This window comes from Oncorhynchus gorbuscha, unplaced genomic scaffold (assembly GCF_021184085.1).
Source record: "Oncorhynchus gorbuscha isolate QuinsamMale2020 ecotype Even-year unplaced genomic scaffold, OgorEven_v1.0 Un_scaffold_1227, whole genome shotgun sequence".
Classification (NCBI taxonomy): domain Eukaryota; kingdom Metazoa; phylum Chordata; class Actinopteri; order Salmoniformes; family Salmonidae; genus Oncorhynchus; species Oncorhynchus gorbuscha.
The window spans coordinates 155,011-179,388 of NW_025744547.1; the positions used below are offsets into that span (position 1 = coordinate 155,011).

At 41.6% G+C, this 24,378-nt stretch overlaps 1 protein-coding gene across 1 annotated transcript in view; it reads left to right on the plus strand.

The window, feature by feature from the left end:
* Positions 1–23,449, plus strand: part of LOC124016934 (plexin-D1-like) — a 136,611-nt gene extending 113,162 nt beyond the window's left edge. The window contains exons 26-36 of the mRNA XM_046332270.1: positions 73–219; positions 812–968; positions 5,331–5,434; positions 6,296–6,359; positions 7,552–7,586; positions 8,618–8,722; positions 9,302–9,465; positions 9,568–9,715; positions 19,789–19,929; positions 20,128–20,202; positions 22,119–23,449. Of these exons, the coding sequence (XP_046188226.1) occupies positions 73–219; positions 812–968; positions 5,331–5,434; positions 6,296–6,359; positions 7,552–7,586; positions 8,618–8,722; positions 9,302–9,465; positions 9,568–9,715; positions 19,789–19,929; positions 20,128–20,202; positions 22,119–22,235 (1,257 nt within the window). The 3' untranslated portion in view covers positions 22,236–23,449. The remainder of the gene's footprint in view (positions 1–72; positions 220–811; positions 969–5,330; positions 5,435–6,295; positions 6,360–7,551; positions 7,587–8,617; positions 8,723–9,301; positions 9,466–9,567; positions 9,716–19,788; positions 19,930–20,127; positions 20,203–22,118) is intronic.
* Positions 23,450–24,378: the final 929 nt, after the last annotated feature.

The window sequence follows — 24,378 nt, forward strand, 5'->3', positions numbered from 1 at the left end:
TCTGGGCCTTTTACTGACAAACAGTCTCAATGTTAATGTTATGTTATCAACTTGTTACTGTGTTTTCTGCAGGAGACAGTGGGCGAGCCCTTCTTCCTGCTACTGTGTGCCATCAAGCAGCAGATCAACAAGGGTTCTATAGACGCCATCACAGGGAAGGCCCGGTACACACTGAACGAGGAGTGGCTGCTCAGAGAGAACGTTGAGGCCAAGCCACAGGTCAGTCACCGCACAACAACGCACGTCATATACTGCCCACTGATTGGTTCACCTCTTGCTATGTGCATATATCATATGTCTATCGTATGATAGAGTTTACAATATCTCAACTATGTGTAGCTTAATCACTAAACAGGAATAATGAACCAGCTTAATCACTCAACAGGAATAATGAACCAGCTTAATCACTAACTAACCTCTTGCTATGTGCATATATCATATGTCTATCGTATGATAGAGTTTACAATATCTCAACTATGTGTAGCTTAATCACTAAACAGGAATAATGAACCAGCTTAATCACTCAACAGGAATAATGAACCAGCTTAATCACTAACCAGAAATAATGAACCAGCTTAATCACTCAACAGGAATAATGAACCAGCTTAATCACTCAACAGGAATAATGAACTAGCTTAATCACTCAACAGGAATAATGAACCAGCTTAATCACTCAACAGGAATAATGAACCAGCTTAATCAATCAACAGGAATAATGAACCAGCTTAATCAATCAACAGGAATAATCAAACATCTGAAGTAAAAGAAGTTGACATTGTGACAATCACTGCCTCCATCTCTGTGTGTCCAGAACATCAACGTGTCGTTCCAGGGATGTGGTATGGACTCTCTGGCCGTGAAGGTTGTGAACACAGACACCATCTGTCAGGTGAAGGAAAAGATTCTCGAGGCCTTCTATAAGAACCTGCCCTTCTCCCAGTGGCCTCGGGCAGAGGACGTAGACCTGGGTGAGAAAAGTCACTTTCATTTCACCTTCAACTCCCCAGTTGTGGAAGTAATGCCATGCAAAGGAGCTATTTGACCAATTATTACTTCGTAGCTTAACTGAGATCAAATGAAATTGTATTCCTCACATACACAGTTTACAGCAGGTATAAAAGCTGCAGTGAAATACTTGTGTGCTAATAGCTCCCTCAACATTGCAGAACAATATCAAAAACAAGTAAACTGATGTGTACACAATAGGGCATACAGTATAGATAATGAACAATAAGGTGTACAGTATAGATAATGAACAATAAGGTGTACAGTATAGATAATGAACAATAAGGTGTACAGTATAGATAATGAACAATAGGATATACAGTATAGATAATGAACAATAGGATATACAGTATATATAATGAACAATAGGATATACAGTATAGATAATGAACAATAGGATATACAGTATAGATAATGAACAATAGGATATACAGTATAGATAATGAACAATAGGATATACAGTATAGATAATGAACAATAGGATATACAGTATAGATAATGAACAATAGGATATACAGTATATATAATGAACAATAGGATATACAGTATAGATAATGAACAATAGGATATGCAGTATAGATAATGAACAATAGGATATACAGTATAAATAATGAACAATAGGATATACAGTATAGATAATGAACAATAGGATATACAGTATAGATAATGAACAATAGGATATACAGTATAGATAATGAACAATAAGGTATACAGTATAGATATATATATTTTTATTTTACCTTTTTTTAACTAGGCAAGTCAGTTAAGAACAAATTCTTATTTTCAATGACGGCCTAGGAACAGTGGGTTAACTGCCTGTTCAGGGGCAGAACGACAGATTTGTACCTTGTCAGCCTGGGGGTTTACAGTATAGATAATGAACAATAAGGTGTACAATATAGATCATGAACAATAGGGTATACAGTATAGATAATGAACAATAGGATATACAGTATAGATAATGAACAATAGGGTATACAGTATAGATCATGAACAATAGGGTATACAGTATAGATAATGAACAATAGGATATACAGTATAGATAATGAACAATAGGGTATACAGTATAGATCATGAACAATAGGGTATACAGTATAGATAATGAACAATAGGATATACAGTATAGATAATGAACAATAGGATATACAGTATAGATAATGAACAATAGGGTATACAGTATAGATCATGAACAATAGGGTATACAGTATAGATAATGAACAATAGGGTATACAGTATAGATCATGAACAATAGGGTATACAGTATAGATAATGAACAATAGGATATACAGTATAGATAATGAACAATAGGGTATACAGTATAGATAATGAACAATAGGGTATACAGTATAGATAATGAACAATAGGATATACAGTATAGATAATGAACAATAGGATATACAGTATAGATAATGAACAATAGGATATACAGTATAGATAATGAACAATAGGATATACAGTATAGATAATGAACAATAGGATATACAGTATAGATAATGAACAATAGATTATACAGTATAGATCATGAACAATGGGGTATACAGTATAGATAATGAACAATAGATTATACAGTATAGATCATGAACAATGGGGTATACAGTATAGATAATGAACAATAGATTATACAGTATAGATAATGACCAATAGGGTATACAGTATAGATAATGAACAATAGATTATACAGTATAGATAATGAACAATAGATTATACAGTATAGATAATGAACAATAGATTATACAGTATAGATAATGAACAATAGATTATACAGTATAGATAATGAACAATAGATTATACAGTATAGATAATGAACAATAGATTATACAGTATAGATAATGAACAATAGATTATACAGTATAGATAATGAACAATAGATTATACAGTATAGATAATGAACAATAGATTATACAGTATAGATAATGAACAATAGGGTATACAGTATAGATAATGAACAATAAGGTATACAGTATAGATAATGAACAATAGGGTATACAGTATAGATCATGAACAATAGGATATACAGTATATATAATGAACAATAGGATATACAGTATAGATAATGAACAATATGATATACAGTATAGATAATGAACAATAGGATATACAGTATAGATCATGAACAATAGGGTATACAGTATAGATAATGAACAATAGGGTATACAGTATAGATCATGAACAATAGGATATACAGTATAGATAATGAACAATAGGGTATACAGTATAGATAATGAACAATAGGGTATACAGTATAGATCATGAACAATAGGGTATACAGTATAGATAATGAACAATAGGCTATACAGTATAGATAATGAACAATGGGGTATACAGTATAGATAATGAACAATAGATTATACAGTATAGATAATGAACAATAGGGTATACAGTATAGATAATGAACAATAGATTATACAGTATAGATAATGAACAATAGGGTATACAGTATAGATAATGAACAATAGGGTATACAGTATAGATCATGAACAATGGGGTATACAGTATAGATAATGAACAATAGATTATACAGTATAGATAATGAACAATAGGGTATACAGTATAGATCATGAACAATGGGGTATACAGTATAGATAATGAACAATAGGGTATACAGTATAGATAATGAACAATAGGGTATACAGTATAGATCATGAACAATAGGGTATACAGTATAGATAATGAACAATAGATTATACAGTATAGATAATGAACAATAGGGTATACAGTATAGATAATGAACAATAGGATATACAGTATAGATAATGAACAATAGGGTATACAGTATAGATAATGAACAATAGGATATACAGTATAGATAATGAACAATAGGGTATACAGTATAGATAATGAACAATAGGATATACAGTATAGATAATGAACAATAGGATATACAGTATAGATAATGAACAATAGGATATACAGTATAGATAATGAACAATAGGATATACAGTATAGATAATGAACAATAGGGTATACAGTATAGATAATGAACAATAGGGTATACAGTATAGATAATGAACAATAGGGTATACAGTATAGATAATGAACAATAGGGTATACAGTATAGATAATGAACAATAGGGTATACAGTATAGATAATGAACAATAGGGTATACAGTATAGATAATGAACAATAGGGTATACAGTATAGATAATGAACAATAGGATATACAGTATAGATAATGAACAATAGGGTATACAGTATAGATAATGAACAATAGGGTATACAGTATAGATAATGAACAATAGGGTATACAGTATAGATCATGAACAATAGGATATATAATGAATGTGCTATGTCAAGTATGACTGTATTTACAAACATAAAGTGGCTAATGTCTTGGTCATGAAGTTAAATACATAGTATATAATAGAACAGCTGTGTGTGTGTGTGCGTGTGTGTGTGTGTGGGGGGGGGGTGGAATTGTGGAGAGTCGGTGCATCGGTGCAAAAGTCTCTAAGGTGAAAACGGTCTCTAAAGTGCAGATTGTCTCTGAGGTGAAAATAGTCTCGAATGTGCAGATTGTCTCTGAGGTGAAAATAGTCTCTAAGGTGCAGATTGTCTCTGAGGTGAAAATAGTCTCTAAAGTGCAGATTGTCTTTGAGGTGAAAATAGTCTCTAATGTGCAGATTGTCTCTGAGGTGAAAATAGTCTCTAAGGTGCAGATTGTCTTTGAGGTGAAAATAGTCTCTAATGTGCAGATTGTCTCTGAGGTGAAAATAGTCTCTAATGTGCAGATTGTCTCTGAGGTGAAAATAGTCTCTAATGTGCAGATTGTCTTTGAGGTGAAAATAGTCTCTAATGTGCAGATTGTCTTTGAGGTGAAAATAGTCTCTAATGTGCAGATTGTCTTTGAGGTGAAAATAGTCTCTAATGTGCAGATTGTCTTTGAGGTGGAAAATAGTCTCTAATGTGCAGATTGTCTTTGAGGTGAAAATAGTCTCTAATGTGCAGATTGTCTTTGAGGTGGAAAATAGTCTCTAATGTGCAGATTGTCTTTGAGGTGAAAATAGTCTCTAATGTGCAGATTGTCTCTGAGGTGAAAATAGTCTCTAAAGTGCAGATTGTCTTTGAGGTGAAAATAGTCTCTAAGGTGCAGGGCAACAGATAGGGTTAGCTGTTCAGCAGTCTGATGGCCTGGTGGTAGAAGCTGTCTCAGAGCCTGTTGGTCCAAGACCTGATGCTCCGATAACATTTTCCAGATGGTAACAGAGTGAACGGTTCATGGCTCGGGTGACTAGTCCTTGACATGAAGCTAGTACAGTACAGTAGAAGGCTAAATGCATTTAAACATTCATTACATGTATTGCCTCCCCCTCCTCCTCTCCTGCAGAGTGGTTTGCTTCTGGTAGCAACAGCAGGATCCTCCAGGACCTGGATAACACCTCTGTGATGGAGGATGGCAGGAAGAAACTCAACACAGTCACACATTACCAGGCAAGGATCTGCTCCCATCATACACACCCCGTGTGTGTGTGTGTGTGTGTGTGTGTGTGTGTGTGTGTGTGTGTGTGTGTGTGTGTGTGTGTGTGTGTGTGTGTGTGTGTGTGTGTGTGTGTGTGTGTGTGTGTGTGTGTGTGTGTGTGTGTGTGTGTGTGTGTGTGTGTGTGTGTGTGTGTGTGTGTGTGCCTGCGTGCGTGCTGCGTGTGAAAGAGAGGTGAGGGTGAGAAGTCACTGTAAATGTTGACATCTTGACTGCTCAATGGGTGCCACATTAATTTTATGTGTGGGTGACTGTGTGTGTGTTAGTCTATGTGCAGTTTGTCTGTCTGATCATACACATGCAGTGTGTCATTGTCTGTGAGTATCTGTGTCTTTGCACTTTCTATTGTCTTGGTATGTTTGGTATGTGTCAGAGTATTTCGGTGTGTATGTATGTGTGTGTGTGTAAACAGCTGGGCAGTGACCCCTAACATTTGCCCTGTTACCTGTGCTGTTAAGTGCTTTGCTTAGTCAGTGCTGGGAAGGCAGCGAGGCACAGCATATACTAACAGTTTCAGTTCACTGGCAATGCTGTTCAATCCATTTCACTGTGTTGACTTTAATGAGCCCACCGCCCCAAAACACACACGCACAAACACTCAAACTCTCTCTCTCACACACACACACACACACACACACACACACACACACACACACACACACACACACACACACACACACACACACACACACACACACACACACACACACACACACACACACACACACACACACCCTGAGGCAGCGGTTAATGATCCAGTTCTTGTGCCCCATGTCTCTCACCCCTAACCCTGTGACCTCTAACCCCACCTCCAGATCCCAGAGGGGGCGTCATTCGCCATGAGCATGAAAGACAAGAGAGACAACACCCTGGGGAGAGGTAGGTCTCACACACACACACACACACACACACACACACACACACACACACACACACACACACACACACACACACACACACACTCTGTCACCTTGTCACACACCCCTACATGCTTAAAAAACATATACACATACTTTATTAAGGTAAAACCGCATACACTCATCTCATCTTGAGCACATTAGACACATATATATATATATACACACACACCAAACCACAGACATACATTCATTTCAAACCACAAACATGCTGTATCCACATAAACACACTAACTTAATCATACACACAAGCATGCACACACATACACACACACACACACACACTGATACACAGGCACACACACACACACAGTGGTTTATATCAGTTTCCGTAAGCATGAACAGTTGACTCCTCTGCTGGGCCGTCAACGTTCCGGTTCAGTTTGGGAGGGTCTGCTAACCTCATCCAGAACAGGACTTCGGTTCTGACAGACTGCTCTGTCCATCCCAATGATTAGGGCCTCTCCTCTAATTCATACTGGGCCAGAGACAGGCTAAAGTGGTCCAAACTGGGCCAGCAGCTCAAAGGCCAGGCCTAATGGATTTGTAGTACACCTTGACTAATGTAAAACACCTTTCCCCCTCTCTGTGATTAGCTAAAACCGGCCTGTCCTGCCAATACTAGGCCTGGAGTAATGAGAGCACAGCCACTATTGGGCTGTGTTTGTGTGTGCTCACACGTGTGTGTGTGTGTGTGTGTGTGTGTGTGTGTGTGTGTGTGTGTGTGTGTGTGTGTGTGTGTGTGTGTGTGTGTGTGTGTGTGTGTGTGTGTGTGTGTGTGTGTGTGTGTGTGTGTGTGTGTGTGTGTGTGTGTGTGTGTGTGTGTGTGTGTGTAAACTAGGGAGAGAGTGAACCTCTGGTCTGACGATGCGTGAGCATTATAAACTCATTACACTGGCTCCAGCACCAATCACAGACTCTGTCTGCCTCTCTCTGTTTCTTTTCAGCTTTTCTCTCTCATTCTTTCACTCATAATCTTTTTTTTTCATCGCTCTCTAATTACACTCTCTCTTTGATTTCCATAAACCTCTGTGTCTTCATGAGGCTTCCTTTTTTATGTCTATTACTTGTCTCCCCTCCGGTCTTCTTTCATTCTCTCTCTCACTCTCTCCTTCTCTCATTGTTTTGTTCTGTTTTTTTCTCTCCCTCTGCAGCCAAAGACTTGGACACAGAGAAATATGTCCATTTGGTAAGTACACACACACACACACACACACACACACACACACACACACACACACACACACACACACACACACACACACACACACACACACACACACACACACACACACACACACACACACACACACACACACACACACACACACACACACACACACACACACACACACACACACACACACACACACACACACGGACACACACGGACACACACGGACACACACGGACACACAGACACACACACACAGACACACACACACACACGGACAGAGAGCTTTCTCATTCACCTCTATTAACCCCATTCAGTCTGTCATCAGCCCCATTGGTCTCAGAGAGACCTCAGTTTAACGCAGACAGACACAGGGATCGCCTGAGCAATAAATCACTAACTACACACTTTCATAAGAGTGTGTGTGAGCGCATACATGTAGGAAAGAACATGACAGCACTAATACCACATAAGCCATTGAAAAACCTCAGACTCAGATATGCTAACTTTCATTTCGAAAAAATGAGTTCTCTGGCATACATTTCACTGAGAGAATAGCTTTAGTCATTTCTTGAGCAGTTATTTGTTGATGTAGCACTTCATATTATGGTGTGCTGGCCTGGACTGGCTCAGTAGAGTGAAACCCACAGCGTACTTTCTTTCTCCTCCACCTCCACACCCCTGTCCTGTAGGAGCATGTTAGACACCTCATACTGGTTTACTGTACAGCAATCAGAGAAACTTCCAAAATGTTGCAATGTCCCTTGCAGCATTTCATAAAGTGACATCATGTTAGTCAGACCTCATAAATCCCCACTGTCGTTCCTGGGTTGTGTTCAGTACTTAGAAGTTTGTGAAAACATTTTGAAATGGTAAAATTATTAACTGAAACTCTCATACAAGAACACATGTTTTAATTTCATCTCCCTGTCAAATGTTAGTCACACCTCCGTAGTAGATTCCTATTTAGATTTTGGTTGTATCCCCACCATGCTGATTGGATGTTTTTGTACCCTGACCTCTAACCTCTGCCCCCGCCCTTCCAGGTCTTGCCTCATGATGAGCCGTTTGAGAATAAGAAGTCCCACAGACAGAGTCATCGTAAGAAGGTACTCCCTGAGATCTACCTAACCCGCCTCCTCTCCACCAAGGTAAGCACACAACCCACAGTGTGGCAGCCATCTTGAATGAGCCCCAGTGTACAACCAGAACAGTAACAGAAAGCAGTGCCAGCCTTTCCTGGATGCCCATCTGTTACTGCTTCAACTAGCCAACTGCTTATCACGTCAATTGTGAGCATACTTAGAGAGATGGAAACTCACACAGATCCAAAATTGAGGCTTAAATGCAAAAATACAAGTTATTTATAAGATCATCATCATGATTCCCAAACTAGTACGATTGTGATCCTAAACAGTTTTGCATGACAGTCACAACTCAAGTAGTTGGCTAAAGCAGAGGCATCATTCCATCATCGTTGACAATCAATCCATCATCAGTTCTATTTACAGTGACATGGGGCGGCAGGTAGTCTAGTGGTTAGAGCGTTAGACTTTTAACTGAAATGTTGCAAGATCGAATCCCTGAGCTGACAAGGTGGGAAAAAATAAGGGAAAAAAAGTGTTCTTAACTGACTTGCCTAGTTAAATAAAGGTAAACAACAAACGCAGAATTCCAAACAATCCAATTCTGGTTCCATGTCTGATCCCATCTGTGTTGTGGTTTCGTAGGGAACACTGCAGAAGTTCCTCGATGACTTGTTCCAGGCCATCCTCAGTATTCCTGCAGAGCGTCCGCCGCTGGCAATCAAATACTTCTTTGACTTCCTGGAGGAGCAGGCGGACAAGAGGGGCATCACCGACCCCGACACCCTGCACATCTGGAAGACCAACTGGTAGCTTGGGGAACGAGATGCATCTACTCATCAATGAAGCAGTACAGTATCCATAATGCAAGATGTTCATGAAGCTCACATAATGTTGTCTCGTCTCTATAGTTTACCTCTGCGTTTCTGGGTGAACATCCTGAAGAACCCTCAGTTTGTGTTTGACATTGAAAAGACGGACCACATGGACGCCTGTCTGTCTGTCATTGCCCAGGCCTTCATAGATGCCTGCTCCGTTTCAGACCTGCAGCTGGGCAAGGTGAGACACACACATTACACATGTATACACAATTACTGTTAAGTGATCGCACTCAATGCATTCACATGGTTACAAAGACACACTGTATTGCACATTTATTTTCACCTTTATTTAACCAGGTAGGCAAGTTGAGAACACGTTCTCATTTACAAATTGCGACCTGGCCAAGATAAAGCAAAGCAGTTCGACACAAACAACAACACAGTTACACATGGAGTAAAACAAACATACAGTCAATAATACAGTATAAACAAGTCTATATACGATGTGAGCAAATGAGGTGAGATAAGGGAGGTAAAGGCAAAAAAGGACATGGTGGCAAAGTAAATACAAAATAGCAAGTAAAACACTGGAATGGTAGATTTTCAGTGGAAGAATGTGCAAAGTAGAAATAAAAATAATGGGGTGCAAAGGAGCAAAATAAAATAATGAATTAATTAAATACAGTAGGGAAAGAGGTAGTTGTTTGGGATAAATTATAGGTGGGCTATGTACAGGTGCAGTAATGTTTTAGATTCTGTCTCTCACAGTTGAAGTGTACCTATGATTTAAAAAATTACAGACCTCTACATGCTTTGTAAGTGGGAAAACCTGCAAAATCGGCAGTGTATCAAATACTTGTTCTCCCCACTGTAGTTAAATTAACATAAAATAAAATGTTTAAATGTTATTGAAATAACTCACTTGCTATGGCTTTAGATCACCTGCCATCACATTGTTGGAGAGTTATTTATCCAATATAAGCTTCTCTAAGATGAAACAAGTACAGTGTGGTGTCCCTCAGGGCAGTTGCCTTGGGTCATTACTCTTCTCTATGTATTTATTTTTACAATTGATTTGCCACTGGTCTTACACAAAGCTACATAATTACTATGTATGCAGATGATTCCACACTCTACATGTCAGCATCCAAAGCCAGTGAGCTTACTGAAATTCTAAATGAGGAGTTACTCTAAGTATCAGAATGGGTGATTAATAATAAATAGGTCTTAAATACATCTAATACTGAAAGCATTGTATTTGGTTCAAAACATTCTTTAAGACCTAAATCTCAACTGGAGTTGTGCATAAAGGGTGTGACCATTGAGAAAGTTGAGGAAACTTAACTCCTAGGTACAACATTGGATGGCCAGTTATCATGGTCAAGTTATATTGACAAAGTTGTTGTGAAGATGGGGAAGGGGTCTGTTACAAGAAGATGTTCTGTGTTTTTGACACAAACATCAACTGTACTAGTTGTTCAGTCTCTGGTCTTGTCCCATCTTGATTACTGTCTGGTAATTTGGTCAAGTGCAGCAAGGAAATAGCTAGAAAAGCTACTGCTGGCTCAAATAATAGCAGTACACCTTACCATTTTAATTGCACATACAGAACACACATCAATATCATGCAAGCCGGTCTTTCCTGGTTGGGGGTTGACGAGGGATTAGCTGCTTCTCGTTTAGTTTCAATGAGAAATAAACTCAGAAAAAAACAAGAAACGTCCTCTCACTGTCAACTGCATTTATTTTCAGCAAACTTAACATGTGTAAATATTTGTATGAACATAACAAGATTCAACAAATGAGACATAAACTGAACAAGTTCCACAGACATGTGACTATGGAATCATGTGTCCCTGAACAAAGGGGGGGTCAAAATCAAAAGTAACAGTCAGTATCTGGTGTGGCCACCAGCTGCATTAAGTACTGCAGTGCATCTCCTCCTCATGGACTTCACCAGATTTGCCCGTTCTTGCTGTGAGATGTTACCCCACTCTTCCACCAACGCACCTGCAAGTTCCCGAACATTTATGGGGGAATGGCCCTAGCCCTCACTCTCCGATCCAACAGGTCCCAGACATGCTCAATGGGATTGAGATCCAGGCTCTTCGCTGGCCATGGCAGAACACTGACATTCCTGTCTTGCAGGAAATCACATACAGAACGAGCAATATGACTGGTGGCATTGTCATGCTGGAGGGTCATGTCAGGATGAGCCTACAGGAAGGGTACCACATGAGGGAGGTGGTGGTCTTCCCTGTAACGCACAGCGTTGAGATTTCCTGCAATGACAACAAGCTCAGTCCGATGATGTTGTGACACACCGCCCCAGACCATGACCAACCCTCCAACTTCAAATCAATCCTGCTCCAGAGTACAGGCCTCGGTGTAACGCTCATTCCTTCGACGATAAACACGAATCCGACCATCACCCCTGATGAGACAAATCCGCAACTCATCAGTGAAGAGCACTTTTTTGCCAGTCCTGTCCGGTCCAGCGACAGTGGGTTTTTGTGCCCATAGGTGATAAAGGTCATGTCTGATGAGGACCTGCCTTACAACAGGCCTGCAAGCCCTCAGTCAGAGCCTCTCCAAGCCTATTGCGGACAGTCTGTGCACTGATGGAGGGATTGTGCGTTCCTGGTGTAACTCAGGCAGTTGTTGTTGCCATCCTGTACTTGTCCCGCAGGTGTGATGTTTGGATGTACCAATCCTGTGCAGGTGTTGTTACACGTGTTCTGCCCCTACAAGGACGATCAGCTTATCATCCTGTAGCGCTGTCTTAGGCGTCTCACAGTACGGACATTGAAATGTATTGCCCTGGCCACATCTGCAGTCCTCATGCCTCCTTGCAGCATGCCTAAGGCACGTTCACACAGATGAGCAGGGACCCTGGGCATTTGTCTTTTGGTGTTTTTCAGAGTCAGTAGAAAGGCCTCTTTAGTGTCCTACATTTTCATAACTGTGACCCTAATTTCCTACCGTCTGTAAGTTGTTAGTGTCTTTACGACCGTTCCACAGGTGCATGTTCATGAATTGTTTATGGTTCATTGAACAAGCCTGGGAAACAGTGTTTAAACCCTTTACAATGTAAATCTGTGAAGTTATTTGGATATTTATGAAAGACAGGGTCCTGCTGAGTGTATTACTGTGACAAATATTTGTCTACTTAATCAAATGACATATAGTTCAGACACCCACACATAACCCACAAGACATGACACTAGGGCTCTCTTCGGGTGGAACTCCCTTCCATCTCCAATTACTCAAACAAACAGCACAATTAGCTATTGTGTCATTTCACACACAGACAAACACACACTCTATCACACTCTAATACACACAATCTACATAAAAAAATCTAAAAAATGTATAAAAAAATGTGTTACTGTTCTTGTTTGTCTGTGTATCCGTGTTTTGTTACTTGTCATGTTTTGTAGTTTTTGTGTGGACCCCAGATAGAATAGCTGCTGTTTTGGGCCAAAGCTAATAGGGATCCAAATAAACCAAACCAAACATAAAGTACATGCGCACACACACACGCACGCACGCACGCACGCACGCACGCACGCACACACACACACACACACACACACACACACACACACACACACACACACACACACTTTCCCAAAATGATTCTCACTGTCATCACCTATCTCCACATTCCTCCCCAGTCCTTGCCAAAACCCTTCCCCTCCTCTCTCCAGTCTGTCTGTCTACCTCTCCTTATGATATTTCAGCCCAGTCTGCTCAGCCAAGGTCATGGGCACCAGGAATTCACTCTTCAAAGTGTGTGTGTGTGTTTCAGTGTCCTCACTTCCCACAAACAGTCTCATCCCTCTGAAGCTGCGACCCATAGCATACACTCTGCTTCCTGTCTCTTTGACTGACTTCCTCCCCAGAGATACTTAATGCTGCTCTTTCAGATGAAACCAAAGCATTATGATTTATTCCACTTGTTCATTGCCAGAGAGCCAATGCACACACCTCAAACATGTGTGTGTGTGTGTGTGTGTGTGTGTGTGTGTGTGTGTGTGTGTGTGTGTGTGTGTGTGTGTGTGTGTGTGTGTGTGTGTGTGTGTGTGTGTGTGTGTGTGTGTGTGTGTGTGTGTGTGTGTGTGTGTGTGTGTGTGTGTGTGTGTGTGTCTGGTGGTCAAGGGACAGGACAGGTCAGTAAGGGATCTGGATTAGCCGTTGCTCTGCAGGGTTGAGAGAAGGCTTGGAAACAGAGTTGTTTCCACAGAAACCTTATCTGGTGTCCTGCAGACAGGGAGGGAGGGGTGGGGAGTGCTAGGGGTCACAGGGGGTCGCCAGGCAGATGGAGGAACCATAGGAAATGACCTTGTGGACAGGAAGAGAGGGATCCCTATCATGAGGAGGGACAGTGGCTGGAGTCTTCCTAGGCGCGATACCACACACACACAAATCCATGTCTGTATGCTCAACAAAATACCTTACAAGTGAAGCTTTCTTAAAGATTGAATAATGTGTTCAGTACCATTGTAAATGCTGTCAGTATCTTGTAGAAGTAGCAGATGTAAGTAGAAGGATGGATTATTATGTCTGGCCTGGTTCTCTGTGGCTGTGGACATGGTTTATGTCTGGCCTGGTTCTCTGTGGCTGTGGACATGGTTTATGTCTGGCCTGGTTCTCTGTGGCTGTGGACATGGTTTATGTCTGGCCTGGTTCTCTGTGGCTGTGGACATGGTTTATGTCTGGCCTGGTTCTCTGTGGCTGTGGACATGGTTTATGTCTGGCCTGGTTCTCTGTGGCTGTGGACATGGTTTATGTCTGGCCTGGTTCTCTGTGGCTGTGGACATGGTTTATGTCTGGCCTGGTTCTCTGTGGCTGTGGACATGGTTTATGTCTGGCCTGGTTCTCTGTGGCTGTGGACATGGTTTATGTCTGGCCTGGTTCTCTGTGGCTGTGGACATGGTTTATGTCTGGCCTGGTTCTCTGTGGCTGTGGACATGGTTTATGTCTGGCCTGGTTCTCTGTGGCTGTGGACATGGTTTATGTCTGGCCTGGTTCTCTGTGGCTGTGGACATGGTTTATGTCTGGCCTGGTTCTCTGTGGCTGTGGACATGGTTTATGTCTGGCCTGGTTCTCTGTGGCTGTGGACATGGTTTATGTCTGGCCTGGTTCTCTGTGGCTGTGGACACGGTTTATGTCTGGCCTGGTTCTCTGTGGCTGTGGACATGGTTTATGTCTGGCCTGGTTTTCTGTAGATGTGGACATGGTCATTGTCTGTCCTGGTTCTCTGTGGCTGTGGACATGGTTTATGTCTGTCCTGGTTCTCTGTGGCTGTGGACATGGTCAATGTCTGTCCTGGTTCTCTGTGGCTGTGGACATGGTTTTTGTCTGGCCTGGTTTTCTGTAGATGTGGACATGGTCATTGTCTGTCCTGGTTGTCTGTGGACATGGTTTATGCCTGGCCTGGTTTTCTGTAGATGTGGACATGGTCAATGTCTGTCCTGGTTCTCTGTGGCTGTGCACATGGTTTATGTCTGTCCTGGTTCTCTGTGGCTGTGCACATGGTTTGTTATGTCTTCCAATTGGCGCATTCATTGCCTCCTCTCCCCTGTAACTATTCCCCAGGTCGTTGCTGTAAATGAGAATGTGTTCTCAATCAACTCACTTGGTAAAATAAGTGTTAAATAAATAAATACAAATGTCTGGCCTGGTTCGTTGTGGCTGTGGATATGATTTGTTATGTCTGGCCTGGTTGTTTAACTTTCCTATTGTGAAGAGAGGAAACCATTGGCCCTCTCTTCATTGTCTCAGCACAGGGAGGTGCTGACCTATCACACAGTGATAACATCAACCACACGCTGTGACCATGGACCATACACCAACCACAGATTTGTTGGTATTTGGTATTTTATTAGGATCCCCATTAGCTGTTGCAAAAGCAGCAGCTACTCTTCCTTGGGTCCACACAGAACATGAAACATGACATAATACAGAACATTAATAGACAAGAACAGCTCAAGGACAGAAAAAAGGCACACATACAGTGCCTTGCGAAAGTATTCGGCCCCCATGAAGTGGAACGACATTTATTGGATATTTCAAACTTTTTTAACAAATCAAAAACTGAAAAATTGGGCGTGCAAAATTATTCAGCCCCCTTAAGTTAATACTTTGTAGCGCCACCTTTTGCTGCGATTACAGCTGTAAGTCGCTTGGGGTATGTCTCTATCAGTTTTGCACATCGAGAGACTGAATTTTTTTCCCATTCTTCCTTGCAAAACAGCTCGAGCTCAGTGAGGTTGGATGGAGAGGATTTGTGAACAGCAGTTTTCAGTTCTTTCCACAGATTCTCGATTGGATTCAGGTCTGGACTTTGACTTGGCCATTCTAACACCTGGATATGTTTATTTTTGAACCATTCTATTGTCGATTTTGCTTTATGTTTTGGATCATTGTCTTGTTGGAAGACAAATCTCCATCCCAGTCACAGGTCTTTTGCAGACTCCATCAGGTTTTCTTCCAGAATGGTCCTGTATTTGGCTCCATCCATCTTCCCATCAATGTTAACCATCTTCCCTGTCCCTGCTGAAGAAAAGCAGGCCCAAACCATGATGCTGCCACCACCATGTTTGACAGTGGGGATGATGTGTTCAGGGTGATGAGCTGTGTTGCTTTTACGCCAAACATAACGTTTTGCATTGTTGCCAAAAAGTTCAATTTTGGTTTCATCTGACCAGAGCACCTTCTTCCACATGTTTGGTGTGTCTCCCAGGTGGCTTGTGGCAAACTTTAAACAACACTTTTTATGGTTATCTTTAAGAAATGGCTTTCTTCTTGCCACTCTTCCATAAAGGCCAGATTTGTGCAATATACGACTGATTGTTGTCCTATGGACAGAGTGTCCCACCTTAGCTATAGATCTCTGCAGTTCATCCAGAGTGATCATGGGCCTCTTGGCTGCATCTCTGATCAGTCTTCTCCTTGTATGAGCTGAAAGTTTAGAGTGACGGCCAGGTCTTGGTAGATTTGCAGTGGTCTGATACTCCTTCCATTTCAATATTATCGCTTGCACAGTGCTCCTTGGGATGTTTAAAGCTTGGGAAATCTTTTTGTATCCAAATCCGGCTTTAAACTTCTTCACAACAGTATCTCGGACCTGCCTGGTGTGTTCCTAGTTCTTCATGATGCTCTCTGCGCTTTTAACGGACCTCTGAGACTATCACAGTGCAGGTGCATTTATACGGAGACTTGATTACACACAGGTGGATTGTATTAGTCATCATTAGTCATTTCGGTCAACATTGGATCATTCAGAGATCCTCACTGAACTTCTGGAGAGAGTTTGCTGCTCTGAAAGTAAAGGGGCTGAATAATTTTTGCACGCCCAATTTTTCAGTTTTTGATTTGTTCAAAAAGTTTGAAATATCCAATAGATGTCGTTCCACTTCATGATTGTGTCCCACTTGTTGTTGATTCTTCACAAAAAATACAGTTTTATATCTTTATGTTTGAAGCCTGAAATGTGGCAAAAGGTCGCAAAGTTCAAGGGGGCCGAATACTTTCGCAAGGCACTGTATCTTACAGTTGAAGTGGGAAGTTTACATACACCTTAGCCAAATACATTTAAACTCCGTTTTTCACAATTCCTGACATTTAATCCTAGTAAGAAATCCATGTCTTAGGTCAGTTAGGATCATCACTTCATATCATATTTTAAACATGTGAAATGTCAGAATAATAGTAGAGAGTGATTTATTTCAGCTTTTGTTTCTTTCATCACATTCCCAGTGGGTCAGAAGTTTACATACACTCAATTAGTATTTGGTAGCATTGCCTTTAAATTGTTTAACTTGGGGCAACATTTCGGGTAGCCTTCCACAAGCTTCCCACAATAAGTTGGATGAATTTTGACCCATTCCTCTTGACAGAGCTGGTGTAACTGAGTCAGGTTTGTAGGCCTCCTTGCTCGCACACGCCTTTTCAGTTCTGCCCATTCATTTTCTATGGGATTGAGGTCAGGACTTTGTGATGGCCACTCCAATACCTTGACTTTGTTGTCCTTAAGCCATTTTGCCACAACTTTGGAAGTATGCTTGGGGTCATTGTCCATTTGGAAGACCCATTTGCATCCAAGCTTAACTTCCTGACTGATGTCTCGAGATGTTACTTCAATATATCCACATTCATTTTTCATCATGATGCCATCTATTTTGTGAAGAGCACCAGTCCCTCCTGCAGCAAAGCACCCCCACAACATGATGCTGCCACCTCCGTGCTTCGTGGTTGGGATGGTTTTTGTCATGCCCTGGCCATAGAGAGGCTTTTATTCTCTATTTTGGTTAGGCCAGGGTGTGATTAGGGTGGGCATTCTAGTTTCTTTATTTCTATGTTTTCTACTTCTTTGTTTTTGGCCGAGTGTGGTTCCCAATCAGAGGCAGCTGTCTATCGTTGTCTCTGATTGGGAATCATACTTAGGTAGCCTTTTTCCCACCTGTGTTTTGTGGGTAGTTATTTTCTGTTTAGTGTCTGCACCTGACAGAACTGTTTCGGGTTTTCACTTTGGAATTTTGTTTGAGTGTTTTTGTGAAATAAATTATCATGAACACTTACCACGCTGCGCTTTGGCCCATGCCTTCTGACGAGAGTCGTTACAGTGTTCTTCGGGCTTGCAAGCCTTCCCCTTTTTCCTCCAAACATAACGATGGTCATTATGGCCAAACAGTTCTATTTTTGTTTCATCATACCAGAGGACATTTCGTCAAAAAGTTCAATCTTTGTCCCCATGTGCAGTTGCAAACCCGTAGTCTGGCTTTTTTAAGGCGGTTTTGGAGCGGTGGCTTCTTCCTTGCTGAGCAGCCTTTCAGGTTATGTCAATATAGGACTCGTTTTACTGTGGATATAGATACTTTTGTACCTGTTTCCTCCAGCATCTTCACAAGGTCCTTTGCTGTTGTTCTGGGATTGATTTGCACTTTTCACATCAAAGTACGTGTCTCTCGGAGACAGAATGCGTCTCCTTCCTGAGCGGTATGACGGCTGCGTGGTCCCATGTTGTTGGAATTGTTGGAAAAATTACTTATGCCATGCACAAAGTAGATGTCTTAACCGACTTGCCAAAACTATAGTTTGTTAACGAGAACATTTGTGTTGTGGTTGAAAAACAAGTTTTAATGACTCCAACCTAAGTGTGTGTAAAATTCTGTCTGCAACTGTTTATTTCAATACAACACACAAAATATCTAGTTCAAATAGGGGAGAGGTGTTGTGCCGTGCGGTGTTGGTTTACAGTTTTTTTTAACCAGGCTTGCTGTTCATGTGAGCAATATGAGATGGAACAGAGTTCCATGCAATAATTGCTCTATATAATATTCTACACTTTCTTGAATTTGTTCTGGATTTGGGGACTGTGAAAAGACCCTTGCAGGACTTGCTTTTTGGAGTGTGCTGTCAAAGAATCTCTTTACTACGGACAAACCTCTCCCCATTTTTTCAACCATTGAATCTATATGTTTTGACCATGACTGTTGACATCATGTAACACCAAGTAATTTAGTCTCCTCAACTTGTTCACCAGCCACACAATGCATTACCAGATTCAGCTGAGGTCTAGAACATAGGGAATGATTTGTACCAAAAACAATGCTCTTAGTTTTAGAAATGTTCAGGGCTAGTTTATTCCAAAACAGAGTTTCAGAGACTTCATTAGCTGTGATTGCTAACGCATATATGGTTGAATCATTAGCCTACATGGACACACATGCTTTGATTAATGCCAGTGGCAGAACATTGGTAAAAAATAGAAAAGAGTAGAGGGCCTAGAGAGCTGCCATGCAGTACACCACACCTTACATGTTTGACATTAGAGAAGCTTCCATAGACCAACCACACCATGACCACAGACCATGCTGCCCACAGTCATGTTAACAACTCACTGACCATCGACCTCACTCAGCATATACTGGCGCGAGACTGGACCACTGAGCTATAAAAGATGGCCGACCATTGTTTTCAACGTATTCTACTCGTCCGCATACGCAGATTCATACACCGTCTATATCTGGGTTGCATCTGGTTTACTCTGCCAAACTGACAAAGCACTAGCACTCAGTCCACACAGAAAGTAGCGTGAGCAGCGATGATGTCATCACATCATTCAAAAACATGACAGACATTGGATGAATATACAATTGTGATAGCTGGATGATTTGTGCTCTAAGGTGTTGACTAAATGGTCTCATTAGGAATTTTCAAATCTCACTTCTCTATGAGGCCGTCTATGGGACTTGTCTTTCTGGAGGTTACTTTGACTAAAGAGGACTTCTTCTCTGGTTTCAGGACTCTCCCACTAACAAGCTGCTGTATGCCAAGGAGATCCCAGAATACAAGAAGAGGGTACAGTGCTATTACAAACAGATCCATGAGATGGCGCCACTGAGTGAGCAGGAGATGAATGCCCACTTGGCCGAGGAGTCACGGGTGAGAGAGGGGTGGCAGATCAATAAAAGTATTAATTAATTGATTGATAGATGTAATTTGTTAGCCTTGGTGGCGGACTGTCTCTGCATTTAACCGTGCTACAACATTGAATCTGTATCTGTCTATTGCTTTTTGAGCTGACAAAGTTTGAAGGATTGATATTGTGAGGAAACGCTCACTCTGTTTTCCGTTTCGCAGAAATACAGAAATGAGTTCAACACCAACCTGGCCTTGACGGAGATCTACAAATATGCCAAGAAATACAGGAACCAGGTAACATCCCACTACCACTGACCTGGATTAGCTGTTTGACACGTTTAAACTGGCCCCATCTCCAGCCTTATCACCAGACTTTATTCCAGATGGATTTGAGAGAGAGAGAGAACACATGGGAAAGAATTAACAAAAAAACAGAGCAAACTAGAATGCTATTCGGCCCCAAACAAAGAGAGTACACAGTGGCAGAATACCTAACCACTGTGACTGACCCAAATTTAAGGGATGTACAGACTCAGTGAGGTTAGCCTTGCTATTGAGAAAGGCCGCAGTAGGCAGACCTGGCTCTCAAGAGAAGACAGGCTATGTGCACACTGCCCACAACATGAGGTGGAACCTGAGCTGCATTTACTAATCTCGTGCCAAATGTATGACCATATTAGAGACACATATTTCCCTCAGATTACACAGATCCATAAAGAATTTGAAAACAAACCCAATTTTGATAAACTCCCATATCTACTGGATGAAATACAACAGTGTGACATCACAACAGGGAGATTTGTGACCTGTTGCCACAAGAAAAGGGCAACCAGTGAACAATCACCATTGTAAATACATCCCATATTTACATGTATTTATTTTCCCTTTTTTACTTTAACTATTTGCACATCATTACAACACTGTAGATAGACATAATATGTCATTTGAAATGTCTTGTTCTTTTGGAACTTCTGTGAGTAATGTTTACTGTACATTTGTATTGTTTATTTCAATTTTGTTATCTACTTCACTTGCTTTTGCAGTGGTAGCATATGTTTCCCATGCCAATAAAGCCATTGAATTGAGAAAGAGAGAAAGAGAGAAAAAATCAGGGCATGAAGCGTCAGTACAGGAAATCACGTGTCCTTAAAGATCAAATTAAATTGTATTTGTCACATGCGCAAAATACAACAGGTGTAGTAGACCTTACAGTGAAATGCTTACTCACAAGCCCGTAACCAACCCAGGAGATCCAAAATATCCCTCCACACCGACAGCATATGGAACGGCAGGTAGCCTGGTGGTTAGAGCATTGGGCCAGTAACCAAAAAGTTGCTGGATCGAACCCCTGAGCTGACAAGGTAAAAATCTGTCAATCTGCCCCAGAACAAGGCAAGGCATTGTTCCCTGGTAGGCCATCATTGTAAATAAGAACTTGTTCTTAACTAACTTGCCTAGTTAAATAAATGTTTAAAAATATATATAAAGACCTGAACTATATTCTCTTAAACCTCCTCAACTAAATACATAGCCAACAGCACAGGGCCCGTGACACCCTCTTCTCAACTCTCCACCACCACAACCCTTACCTTTACCTCACAATACCTCATCATCAACCATCCCTATCGGGTAAATGAGACCCCCCACACACACACACACACACCCCTACTGTTCCATGGAGTGGTTGAGACAGTGATTGTGTGTTAATGGAGGGCCCTCATCATAACAGTGTTTAGCTGTTCACTGCCATTCTACTGTACCAGCAAACACTAGGGGTTCAGAGGTTTCCCTGGGACTCTCTATGAATCACCCCTGATTACACATTCTCTCACTCAGCCCTCTCGCTGGGCACACGCTGCCAGTAACACCCACTGAACGCATGACAACTATCAGGCTTGAAAGGCAGCGCAGATGTTGGTTTTGTAAATAGTTTGTGAACAGGAAAGGCTTTTTGTGGGGGAGAGGCATGCGTGAAGGCTGAAGAACTGCTGAAGTACTCTCTTTCTCTGTCCTGGCAGGTGGTTGAGTTTCTGTCCTATGCTGTAGAATGCATGATCGCTTGAGGGCTACTGAAAGTAGTCTTTCTCTCTTTATATTTCTCTCTCACTCGTTATCTATCTCTCCAGCTCTCATTCTCTAACTGTGGATAGATACTTTTTTTAAAGGTTTTTGCCTTTGTCTGAACTTTTTTTTCTCTCACTCTTGGTCAGGTGGTGAGTGCTCTGGAGTCCAACCCCACAGCGAAGCGTACTCAGCTGCACCACAAGTTTGAGCAGGTCATTGCTCTGGTGGAGGACAACATCTATGAGTGCAGCAGTGAGGCCTGAGTCTCCCTCCACCCAGCCTCCACCCCAGACCATTCCCCCAGGCTGCCTCCACCCTAGCTGGGGTACAGGATCTAGAAATCCCCCTGTCTATCTTTCCTCCAAATATCCCTTCTGTCTATAGAGTTTATAGAGCCCAAAGATAAGAAGGAACTCTTTGCTTTAAGAAATATTTTGCTTTAAGACTGGAAGAGATGGCAGCTTGAGATTTACTGTACCACCTCAACCCAAGACTGCCTCAGAAACCTGATTGGGAGCACTGTACCATGGATTAAGAAATGTCCTAAGAAACGTACCTTGGACTAAGCATATGTTGAGATACTGAGGAATTGAAACCCACGTCCTTTATATCAAGTGCAGAATCTCTGGATTATGTCTTTGTGTGGGTGAGGGTTGACTCTTCTACTCACACTTGGATATCAACCCAATCTGGCTTCTTGCCTGTTCACACTCACTCTGGTTTCACACTGCTTTGACCTGAAGCATAGTGGAGTTAGAGATGGAGGCACTGGGAGATGGGCCTTATTCTGTATGATGTCACAGCCTCTGGGACCTGGAGCCCCGGTGGCCATTTTACGCACTGACCCCCCTTCTGTTGGAGGATGAGCCAATGATGCACTGTACTGTATTGTAAATGTCCATAGCAATATTTATAGATCTGTTCTAATGTTTTCTGAGTGGCCTGTTCAACAATATGTGAATGAGAAACTCTTCCCATCTTCTTACAACCTGCACTGTTCTCAGGTTTGATTGGTGGAAATGGCAAAGAACTCCAACGGTGCTTTGAACTACAAGTCCCAATGTGCTTTGCAGGTTGGTGATGGGTTCCAGAGGAGTAGAGTAGTATTGAGAGGATTTATTAGCTGATGTTTAATGTGCCACAGACCTGTTTGCAAAGAGACTGGACTATGTTGGATCAGAGTGTAGTTCAATGGGAAGAATTACATGTGATGTGTTTATGTGAAGGCAGGTTGATCTGATTTGTGACTGAGAATGAAGGTAGATTATGACCAAGAGGGACATTTAGAGTAAAACTATGACCTTCAGTTAATCAGAGGGACAACTGTCTGACTTGACCGTACTTGTGATGCCAAAATGACAATTGTCAGAGTTTGTGAAAATAAATGCTACTACAGAGCTATAATACGGTAAAAATGTTGACATTTTTGTTTCGTACCAGTATTAAATGTCTGTTTTCATCAATACCTATGTAAACCACAGGGCAGTGATGGAGTGTTTTGTTGACTGGTTGTGCATGCCACCCAACGGGCATCTGGACTGTTTCAGAAACGCTAGTCCTGTAAATGCTCCCCTATGAGTGAGACATGTATGAAAAAAAACATTTTCATTGCAGGATATTTAACAACTTTATTTCCACAACACATGTACCATCCTTACCAGAGCTTTTCTCTCTCTCTCTCACACACACACACACACACACACACACACACACACACACACACACACACACACACACACACACACACACACACACACACACACACACACACACACACACACACACACACACGTCATGCCCATGGCAATCACTGAGTCAATTACCACCTTCCGGAGACACCTGAGACCCCACCTCTTTAAGGAATACCTAGGATAGGATAAGTAATCCTTCTCACGCCCCCCCCTTTAAGATTTAGATACACTATTGTAAAGTGACTGTTCCACTGGATGTCATAAGGTGAATGCACCAATTTGTAAGTCGCTCTGGATAAGAGCATCTGCTAAATGACTTAAATGTAAATGTAAAATCACCATACGGGTCACTTCCTTCTCTGCCCTCTGAGTGGCCTGAACGAATGGACACACACACACGTGTTTTGACATGAGTCCTAACTGGAGATGTAGTAGTCCTGTGTGTTTACTGGTCTTTAGTGACCGTGTTTGTCGTTGTCCCATGCGGACGCTACAGAGCAGAAGCCGATGATGACCAGAGGGATGTAGTGAACACTGCGTACCCTCTGAGATGGACCTATACACACACACACATGCACCCGCACACCTCATTTAAAAAATATTATATGTATTATAAAGAAGTATTGCCCCTGAGATCTACCAGCCATCAGCCTATTCCCATTTCTTAAGGTGACATTTAAGGTAAGACAAGTAGGAAATGCTTTTTGGAGGGTAT